The following is an 11,250-nucleotide window of genomic DNA, read 5'->3' on the forward strand; positions in this document are numbered from 1 at the left end:
TGTCATTTGTATTTGTCAAATGAGTAAGGGTAATTACGGTTAGTTTTATTGGATGTGTTATCAGGTGAGATGACTTACTGGCTCATCTATCCGGTGATCATCAGTTCAAATGTGTGTTCAAGTTCAGCTCACTGGACTGCGTATGCTAGTAGCAGTTACTTAATTATACCACAACTCTCAAATCTGGTGTTGGTTGTATTTTTTCTAACAGCATATCTGACAGTATTTTGGCTATAATTCAAATGATATGTTTTTATTAATATGCTTGATCTTATACATAATCGTTTCTGTGGTAACAGCTACTTAACAAAGAGCCTTGTATGATGGACTAGACTAATAATAAACAAATTTTAATGTATAATTTAACAAGGAAAAAACATTATGATGTTTTCTGTAAGATGTTTATTTAGCATTTTGACATCTTAAGGACTCCGTAACGTTCTCTGTAACATGACGAGCTGCAATTTTGTCTTATTCAAGAGTGAGAAGAACTAACAAACTTGTGGACATTTCCAAAACAGGGGTGTCCAAACTTTTTTTTTAAAGGAAGCCAGATTAGACTGCGTCAAAATACCCAAGGGTCGGTCACCAATATATTATTTTGGAACTACATAATTACAGCACTTTTTATATGAGGTCCCCCTAATTTAAAGGATCATATAACCCCCCCCTTTCAGCTCAAGTCCACCTCACAATCTTTTTGAAAAATGCAATGTGGATAGCTGTGAGAAAAAAGGGAGGGGGGAGGGGGCGTTGCAAGGCAGGGGGGAATAGGGGGGCGAGCAGCTGTCATGTCAGTGGCCCATGCCGACTCCCACTAAAAATCAGAGGTAAAGTGTGAGGAATTAAGATTTTTATAGCTGGCAAAGGAAAGTCCAATGCAATACATTTTTTCCCTTAAAAATAACTGAATGCCCGGTTACATATATTAGCTTAATCATAATTTTGTATAATTGTATACATATAAATGTACATATACTTATTATGATTATTATTAATGTATACATTTTTATATACACACTATAAATTATGTTTTAACACGTTTCATGATGATGGTATACTTCAGGAGTAGCAGCAGGGATAAGTGATCAGACTGACGAAGGTGGGGGAGGATGATGACTTTATACGCTTCAGTAACATTAATGTAGACATGATCCAAAGTACTGTCAACTCTTGTGGGACAGGAGACATTTTGGGGGGAAAATGTGGTAAGTGTAATCCTTAGGTTAACGTAATTGAAATCGCCAGCAATAATAACGGCACTGTCTGGATGATCTGTTTGTAGCCCAGAGATCTTTCATGGCTAGATTAGCTTTAGCACAGCAGTGATTATGGTGCATGTAAACTCATGTGGTAGATAGGAGGGTCTACACTTAATAATGAGGTACTCAACATTAACAGAGCAAAGTGTCTCAGTAAGGACAGTGTCTGTACACCAACCTTTATTTACATACAGGACAACACCTCCTCCTCTGCCTTACCAGTGTACCCAAGCACCAAGTACTCTCATGAATAATTAAGAGACAGCGTCTTCTCATAGGATAAGAACATGCAGTCTCATGAATAAGACTCATAAGACACCTGCGGCATGGATGTACATTTAAAGTTGTGAAACAAGTTAGTTCATGATCTCGCTTGCATTATAGCAGCTATAAAAACTGTTCCCTTGCTAACCTTTCTTCTCTCTCTCTCTCTTTTGAATTTAATTAGACAAAATATTGGTAAAACACAGTCAGAGAATGAATGAGCCCCTGTTATTCATCAATGGAAATAGGCAGCGTTTACAAAGAAATATGTAGCAAATGTTTCATCATTGTACAACATGAATACCACATGCCAAAACAACTTACACTGCTCCACTTAGTAAATAAAGGTCTGAATGGTTTTTTGGCACTATGTAAAAGATAGGTCAGAATTCTTGTTGAATCTGTTAGCACAGTCGATCACACAACAGCTTTTACCCATTTTACATGCGTTTTTCCTGTGTTTTCGGGGAATTCATGCTGTAGGCTACATTAATGCTGCCGCTCAGTCTTTTTGCCACTCAGTGGGCGTGACCGCGGCGAGTTCCGCCTACCATGACATCACGTGCGTACATTTCTACGTCACTGGATGTGACGTTTGACACGATGTAGATTTTAAACCCGGAAGACGAAAATAGCGGGAAATAAGCTCTAAATGAACCAGTTTGGTTTATACAATTAAAATGAACGGATGCTAACATTGTCTTTTATGATGTGCGACACGAACGCCTCTGATAAAATCTCAGAAAATGTAGTTTAGTGTTTCATGACGCTTTCGGGGAACTGGATAAACTAACAATCATAAATTGTCATTTTTAAAACTTGGATGCAAATCCACTTTAGTTCAGGACTCTTTCAAGAATTCCTGACCTCTTTAACCTTTTTTTTGCAGTGAGCTGTACTCACTGTACACTACTAAATGACTAAATACTGTTCCATGAATTAATTTCGCAGGTGTAGTCAGAGAAAAAATGGCTCTTGCGATGTAACTAACCGTATTATATACAGTCTGCTGCCACTGTCAGGTGAAAGGAAAAATTGCAATGTGTTGCCTGCATGCCACCTATTAATATTCTAAACCAGAAATCGAGGGCCTGTTAACATCTGTCCAAGGGCTTCACATCCATGGTACTGCGCATTCTTACGGCTAGCAAGACAAAATGTCTATGTACTAGTGATGTGTCGTTCATTTTGAACGAATCTTTAATATGACTCGGGAACAACGAGTTGTCTCAGAGAATGATTCGTCCATATTTGACCGCGCATGCGCTAAAACATATTCATAGGTTCTGTACCGGAAACAGAAATGATTAGCTCACCTCTCAAGCTTCAGGTTCGAGTCGTTCGTTCTTCTCGTTTCCGGTATTGCATGGTACATCGCCTATGCGGCGGTTACCAGAGTAACCATGCAATACCGGAAACGAGAAGAACGATCGACTCGGATCGGGAGGTGAGCGAACAGACTGCCTCGCCTAAAGTCCTGCAAACACCAGCTAAACTATTAATTAATAATTTCCGTTTATCATAATTCGGCATTGGTTGCATTAATCTATAGAGTTATATATATATATATATATATATATATATATATATATATATATATATATATATATATATATATATATATATAGTTTAATAAGTACTAGATGTGAATTTAACATGTAATATTTTAATTATATTCTGCTGAAATTAACGAAATGACTCGAAAAAAGATTCGCTCATTTTGCTGAACGAGATTCAAAGATCCGGGTCAGTAAAATGATCCGAATTCCCCATCACTATTATTTTATATATTTTTATGTGCCTGTGTGTAGTTCTGTGCTGTGGACGTAGTACGTTTATAATCTCTTACGTGACCCGGGATTCTCACTGCTGCCCTCTGCTGGACTACACACAGTGTGTTAAGAGCACGCTATGAGGATATTATGCCACCAAACAATCCACCAACACACACAACTGAATTAACTTAGCATCCGAATAGTGCAAAAAAAAAAATACTTTATTTCAACCAGATCATATGTTGCTATTGCAAGAATGTGAATGTTTTAAAGAGTCATCTTGCAATAGTTGAAACTCAGCCTAAAGGTTACTGGTCAGGAGAAATCCAGCTGTCTGTAGGATTTTGAGGCGCTGGTTCAGCAGTGCTCCTCTTGTAGCCACAAATTTGGAGGATGCCTGAAATGTTCACAGTATATGCTGCTTAATATACAACCAGAACTAAAACATAGTCCTGTATTTCATTTAGATTAATATCTTTCTTGATTTTACACACTTAGTGAAATCAAGTTCATCTTCATTATTTTTTATATATTTACAGTTCTCAAACTGGGGGGCCGCATAGAAATTATCCTTTAAAATGTATTTTACCTATATGTAAGTCGGGATTGTCAACCTTTGAACTAAGATGTACATAAAAATTTTAAATATTAATAAATCAATTATACACAGCACACAAAGCTGAAACGTCACCAAACAGAGACATCCATTGATATACTAGTGTGCAGTGCTGTTAGGCATATGCTGATAAAGCCTAAGACTATTTAAAATGGATATGTTTTTAGATAGAGGATGTAGTCTCTTAGATGAGAAAGTTAATACAGAAGGGCCTATTGCGAAAAAAAACTAAATTGTGAAAATTAGACAATTCTAGGGGGCCACAAAGGGATGCGCCCTACACAAGACAGGCTTCACGCTGAAAAAAATTGAGGACCACTGATTTACACTATTTAAAAATGTAAAGCTGGATTGAACAGATGAGTGGTAGATTTTTCCCCTCAAGTGCCTGGTGATTACATGTCCTCATAGCTAGTTACATCCATCAATAGAATCTAAGTACACCTTACACAGACTCATGGTTCAAAAAAGTGCATAACACCACCTAACAGCACTGGCTGCTCTCTGGTTTAAAACCCTATTACAGAGATGAGAGAGAGAGAGAGAAAGTGAGTGAGTGAGTGAGTGAGTGTGTGTGTGTGTGTGTGTGTGTGTGTGTGAGAGAGAGTGAGATAGTTACCAGCTGTTATAGTCAGAATGATGCCGACCCAGCCAAGGATGTAGGACCATGAGAACCTCCACTCAATGTAGCGCTTGCCAAAGAAGTTCACAGTCACACCAGTGTAGATTGCCAAAGCTAACAGAGCAAAGAAACCTACAACATAAAACTGGGATTAAAACCAGGGAGGACAAGAAGAAGAAGAAAAATGAGAACAGATTATAAATTTTATACTATAATGCCACTGAATTTTGGTTTCTGATTGGACAGGTGGTGTTGCTTAATTTTATCTAACAGCTGCTCTGACAATAGTTGCATTAACATGCCTGTACTAATATGTTATTGTTCCAATAGTAATGGCTAGTAATGGACTTGTATGGTGGACGCTCCACATAAACAGATTGAAAATGTGTGTACAGGGTGATATGGTGCAGTTTTCTGTGAGGAAAAGTTTCTTTTATGGAAGGAGTCTTCTGTGGCAGTGTTTTGTAACTGTCAGGGGTAAAGCTCAAACCTTACATTTCCTGACATGGGAAAGTCTTCAGCATGAAGAAAATTTTAAGTTTCTCAGTAACATAACAAGGTGTGATTTTTGTCTAAGTAACTAAAAAAAACTTTTTTTCATGGACATTCCACAATGACGTGTCATTCTTTAATAAATAAAAAAAAATTGCAGTCTTTTGCACACTTCTGTGTGGTTACAGTAACACCTTGTTTTTCATCAGGCCACATCACACCACACTGTCAATTATTCCTTACTTAACCAGATATTCAAACATAAGAGAAATGCTCATGCTAATACAGTAAGCCTAGGGTTTTTCATGCTTTAAAAACAGAAACTGGTGATGCATCCATCATGTCGTGGATAAATTCCAACCAGTGACTGGTATGAGGTTAGAGCAGTGAAAACACAGAAATATCACTGTAGGATTGTGTGTGTGTGTGTGTGTGTGTGTGTGTGTGTGTGTGTGTGTGTGTGTGTGTGTGTGTGTGTGTGTGTGTGTGTGTGTGTGAGAGAGAGAGAGAGAGAGATATCCCACCAGACAGCAGTAGAGTGATTCCTGCAGTTCTCACCCTCGTGTTTTTGGTTCTGTTGGAGAAGGCACTGAGGCCCAGCACCACACCAGCGAAGCAGCTCAGCACAGACAGCAGCATGAAGGCTCGCGTGGCATCCCAGAAGGCTGTGGTACACAACAAACACATTTCACAAAACTCAGCTCATCTGATACACTGCTACACGAATAGATTAACATTCATTAATCATCTCTTACTAGTACTCACTGAGATATGTAAAGCAGCACCTAGTGGCTTTACATGGACATGGATCTATAATATATATGTATTTTATGAGAATTTGCACGTGTCTTTTATTATCATGTAATTTATTTTATTTTCTCTCCACCACTTTCTCTTTATTCACATTACTGCTGCTTTATTTTCCCTGATGTCTGATGCTGATTTTGTCTTTTCTACTTTGTTGATAGTTGATATGCTCCGAAATCAGTTGCTTGTTTGGGATGAATACAGTTTATACAACTTTAATTCACTTAGATCTAATCCTCATCTTGAAAGAAAGAAAGAATTAATCAGGAGAATTTTAAAGTTACCATAAAATCTAATTTGTTCTATACAGAACAATAAATTGCTTAACGTGGCAGTTCCATTCGATGGAGAAACAAACCTTCATCAAGAAATCCTGATTCTATTAATTGGAAAACTGGAAAAACACGATTCTATTGAATTTGACAAAAACCTTTAAGAGTTTGTCATCAGAATGTGTCGCTTACCCACAGTGAGCGTGTGAGCATGGCACTTCTTGTTGATGCAGAACCTCCAGAGGCCCTGATTGGCAAAGTTTCCTGAGTAGCGATACTGCATCCAGAAGTCAGTGGCTGTGGAAACGATAAGGAGCACGAGGGCAGCGGCGCCACTCAGCATGCCTCCTCCTGCCAGCGTGTAAAGCATGGAGGATGGGCCCAGGACAGAGTCCTAACACACTCTGAGAAAACACACACACAATCCTCCTGCAGGACAAGATAGCTTTATTCTTCTGTTTTCATGACACATATTAATGGTCTCTTCAAAAGTTCAATATTTCTGTCTTATTTTCATATGGAGCCACTGATTAATGCCAAGGTTTCAGATCATCCAGTTACTAAGTGAATGACGGCTGGTGAAACCACCATGTGGTGCGAAGTATAAAACCAGATGCTTTAGTTTATGGAAAATTATAAAGCCAAACTCAGAGGAAAAGACGTAAGCAGTAAATCACTGCTTCATAGGTATATAATTACTTCCTGTAGCCCACCTGTCTATGAAAAGGGCCTACCACTGAGCAGAGATTATATGGATGGTGGTTTATTCTCAGAACAACAGCGACACTGACATGGTACACCTTTAAAAATTCAACAAAGGGTTTTCTTTTAGAACAGATTCCAAGTGGAACCCTGATTTGAAAGCTATGAACCCTAAATTAACCAATGAACCCTTAATTTATAAGAATATACCGTATGTATTAATTGGATAGGAGTGGTACAAACTCCAAATTAATGGTAAATATTTTCTTCTTAATACCTAGAACATTTAGCTGGACTACCTTAGCATATGGTTAAAATCCTCTACTCCTTTCTGAAAGGAAAACACTTTGTTTATACTCTGTATGTTTATACATAGAAGATTTTAGGCTTTCCACAGAGGAAACGTAAGAATGTAGTGTGTGTGGTGCTGTTATAAGTGGACCAGCTACAGCAGTGTTTTTGAGCTTTTAAATATTGTGGAATATTCACTGCGCTTTAATACCTTGTAGTTGACGTGTTAGAGACTAAACATACACACTGTGTGATAATCCATCAGCAGTTGTGCTTTCATCAGTGTCCAGACAGAAAGGGGGCAGAAAGGGGGGACAACACATTGTCCTTAACAACAGATGGGCTATGCACTGAATTCCACAGAGGGAATAAAACATTTGGAGTGGTTCTGTTATAGGAAAATAATCAACATCGCAGTGAAGTGATGTGAAGCGGAGTTACTCCTTACATCCCGATGTTGATTCTTTTCCTATAACTGTACATCCTGCATTGTTGAAACGTCCACAAAACAGGTTAGTTATCACTTATCTTATAGCAGCTATAAACGGTCGTTCCATCACCAGCCTCTCTTTTAGTTAATTAAAGTTAATGAAACAAAAACTCCGCAAACTCCTCTGTCCTGGCGAGTTTCACGTGTCGGAAAACAAAGTTATAGCTGCACCTCTGACACTGGAGACTGCTTCCATAAATGTTAGATAAAAACGTCTGCTCACAGACAACTTCATCACATCAATGATTTCTTTAAAATTGGTTTATGTGAATCGTCCAGTATACAAGTCCCTGAGAATGAACTATTACTATAGAAACAATAACGCATTAGAGCAACTGCACAAACCTGTGATTTGCATTATTGTCAGAGCAGCTGTTATAGAAAATGAATCAATATATTTCTGACCAGTCAGACTGAGATTTCAGCAGTCCTGTGGTATAAAGTACTGTAACTCAGATGCGCCAGAGCTCAACCCAAGGCGAACCCGAGCTGTTCAGTCAGCATTTAATCTGATCAGCTGGTGCATTCAATCTTTTTTAAATGCAGATAGTGCCAGTGAATGTGAGCTGTCTACACAGCACACTCTCACTCAGCACATTTTAACACCCAAATACTGGACTCACTCGCTCACACACACAGCAAATAGTCGTGTACGTCACAACCACTGTACTGAATATTACAATTCAACATTCTTCTGTAAAATAACAGGTCTATTCATGTAGAAGCTCAGAGAAAGTCGTCACAAAAGGGTGCAAGTGCAAAGGGGATAAATCGGGCCTTTGTGCCTGAATGACACACACTTTTATGGCATTATGTCAAACGCTGCTGCAAATCTGATCTTAATTTTAGTCATACACCGGACCTCGAGTTGTTCATCGTCTCAGTCTTGATGTTATTTCTGACACACACACACACGGTTATGCATAGAAATGAACAAAAGAAAACCCATCAGAGTTAAAGAGATGTAACTACATCTTAAATTCAAATCACTTTCCTCCTCAGGATGTGTGTGCCAGCTTGGTGTCACTCCACGCCAGCTTCTGGCTCGGGTAAAGCCCAAACTTTAAAGGGAGAAGTGCATCAAGATTCGTGCCTTTATCTTGTATAACATCATTTAAAAAACTTTTCTCCCAGATTGCTTACTGAAAGTGTCCATGTTGTGTTGTCAAGCTTATTTTTAAAGGTCATTAACTGTATTATAGAAAATAGAGAACATAATTATACGACAGCAGATTTACAACCATGGTGTTGTTTTCTTACAACAGAAATCAAAATGTATATCATCCATACTTTTTCCAAAAAGACAAATGGACCTGGATATTCTGTTTTTTTTTCTTTCATGTCTAATAAACAACCTAGCATCTTTAAACTATAGTTTTCAAACTTTTCCAGAACATAAGGATTCTTATATAGCTAAAGAAGTAGTTTAGCAAGAAATGACTTAGAATTTAATACAAAAGAAGTCAATAAGAAGATGTGCTTCGTGACTAAAGTTTGCTTCTTAAGTTTAACACCCTAATTACATGGCCTATGAAGCTAACTACTACTTTTTTTTTTTTTTTTTTAACCAGTTCATCATTTTGCAAATCATATTACACCATCATCACAACACACTGTCTGTCTGGCTCAGTAACACCATTTCTACAATAAAACACTTCTATTTTATTTAATTATTATATCTACTTTTTACGAAACAGTTTATGCACAAGTGGTGTGACTGAGTCCAATATCGTGTGTTGTGATAATTTAGACTTGCAAACTCATGAAGTGCTAATAAACAATAAGCTAGCCTTATCACTTAGCTTCACAAGCTGTGTAATTCAGGTGCAAAACTGAATAAACAAACTTTAGTCACATTATGCCACAGCGCTGTTGAATTCTTGATTCTGATTGGTCAGAAGGTGTTCATCGATATTCTATAACAGCAGCTCTGATCGGATATATGACTGCACTCTCACTAAAATGACAACTGGTGTCTTTTTGTCATGAAAAAGCAGCATTGTTCATTAATAGATTAAAACTCATAATTGTTGGCACATTGCTGTGAGCAAAACACTTCAGGACATGCTTTTACAGGAAAATAATAAAATCTAGAGTACTAACAGTAAATTCACTTCATGTTTGGCATGACACCACTCAGTCATTCTTTTAGTTTCCTATAACAGCACACACTGATGTCTAATTCCATACTCAGCATCATCACTACTGCAGGATAAAGTCAGTACTCACTGTGTCTGTAATGTCCACCTCTTTCCTTTACTGATATCAAAACACTTTTTTGGAAGAGTGTTGTGCGTCCCAGTGCTGTGTGGTTGCGTTTGAGTCCCGTCCTCACCGTTTTAAGCCTTCTACCCTCAGCCGTCATTGTTTCAGCCACAAAGGAGGGAATGATCCAGAGCAACATGTGAGATCTGAGATAATACCCCTCTCTCGCACACTCGGTCATTCAGCGTCTCATGCACAATCACGCCAGTCTATTGCCTCTGCTTCACTGACGTGCCATGTCTTTCTCTGACGAACATTTCTCTCCCACTCCTTCAATATCATGTTTGGCTGAGGAAAAATCCCAGCTGCAACCACTCACATGTATTCAAGATCAAGAATACAAAATATTTTTTAGGAAAGAAAACCTTACCCTGGACATTTCACAATTCAGAATGAAGAGTGGTGTGATGTGGTCACACCCTGAAGGTGATCATTTTCCTATATAGTGTTTTATTCCTCTAACATCCGCAACAATTAATGACACGTATTTTAGCCACTTACAGTTACGTTTACAATTATGGAACGGCCATGAGAAGTTACTTCCTGTTATTACAGACATTATAGCAGTTATAAACAGTCATTTACAAAAGTCCAGAAAGGCCAGGAGTTATTTTTTTCTCTTTCATCTGAAGATAACATTCATTAGATCACAACTTATTTTTCCTCAGATGTCAAAATGCATTATTGATCATACATACAATACATCAGGGAGTTCCTTAGGAAGAAACTGGACCAAATCAAGAGTTACATGATGTCGTTCATTAAAGAAAACATTTTCTAAAGATCTTACACTTAGATTATGTGGACTGTCCACCATACATAAATCCCTGCGAACAGGTTATTATAGAAACAATAACGTATTAGAATGCACATTAACAAACCATTTGAGTAAAACTACAGTCAGAGCTACTATTATAGGAAACTAATCACCTTTCAGTTTATACAACAGAACTGTTGTATAAAAATTATACGAATAATACTTTATTTAATTGAAAATATTAACATGAAACTGAATGTACAGTTCAAATGACTCAAAAACCCAAAATACATTTTAGACAAAATATTATACAACAATCAATAGTCCTCCAATCAGGAGGCTTCGAGGCATCAGGTGGGGAAAAAAAAATTATTTATTATTACCAATGTGTCTTTAAATCAGCTGAAGCACATTTTCATGTTTTCCTGCAATAATGATTTGCGATGGCTATTTTAACTGAAAAAGCAGAAAAGTTGTCTATCTACTGTATCAGCTAAACCCTAAATACTACAGCTAAACCGTAAATGATAGCACCTCTGCAGATATTACACAATCATAAATTCTGACATAATTTAACAATAAATCTATAAAAAAATGAAATGCTACGGCTATTCCGTAAATGTTGGCCCATGTTC

At 37.6% G+C, this 11,250-nt stretch overlaps 1 protein-coding gene across 3 annotated transcripts; it reads right to left on the reverse strand.

The window, feature by feature from the left end:
• Nucleotides 1-3,182: 3,182 nt before the first annotated feature.
• Nucleotides 3,183-10,817, reverse strand: lim2.2 (lens intrinsic membrane protein 2.2). 3 transcript variants are annotated; one of them, XM_053635165.1, is made up of 4 exons: nucleotides 9,823-10,817; nucleotides 5,556-5,696; nucleotides 4,537-4,671; nucleotides 3,183-3,698 (listed from the first exon to the last, which is right to left on the reverse strand). In XM_053635165.1, the coding sequence occupies exons 1-4, from the start codon at nucleotides 10,037-10,039 to the stop codon at nucleotides 3,610-3,612; spliced, it is 582 nt and encodes a 193-aa protein (XP_053491140.1). In that variant the 5' UTR covers nucleotides 10,040-10,817; the 3' UTR covers nucleotides 3,183-3,609. The 3 variants fall into 3 exon arrangements, with proteins under 3 accessions (XP_053491140.1, XP_053491142.1, XP_053491141.1); XM_053635167.1 differs by lacking the exon at nucleotides 9,823-10,817 and adding an exon at nucleotides 6,303-6,480; XM_053635166.1 differs by lacking the exons at nucleotides 3,183-3,698; nucleotides 9,823-10,817 and adding an exon at nucleotides 6,303-6,480 and having other exon boundaries at nucleotides 4,303-4,671.
• Nucleotides 10,818-11,250: the final 433 nt, after the last annotated feature.

This window comes from Ictalurus furcatus, chromosome 10, assembly GCF_023375685.1.
Source record: "Ictalurus furcatus strain D&B chromosome 10, Billie_1.0, whole genome shotgun sequence".
In the NCBI taxonomy this organism is placed as follows: domain Eukaryota; kingdom Metazoa; phylum Chordata; class Actinopteri; order Siluriformes; family Ictaluridae; genus Ictalurus; species Ictalurus furcatus.

What these genes read in the sequence shown, in the direction of transcription:
- lim2.2 (XM_053635165.1), bottom strand. Translation starts at nt 10,039, where the DNA reads ATGACCGAGTGTGCGAGAGAGGGGTATTATCTCAGATCTCACATGTTG. An exon ending in AATCACTCTACTGCTGTCTG is followed by an intron (nt 4,672 to 5,555) that starts GTGGGATATCTC and finishes TTTATGTTGTAG; the next exon opens with GTTTCTTTGCTCTGTTAGCT. An exon ending in CATTCTGACTATAACAGCTG is followed by an intron (nt 3,699 to 4,536) that starts GTAACTATCTCA and finishes TGAACATTTCAG; the next exon opens with GCATCCTCCAAATTTGTGGC.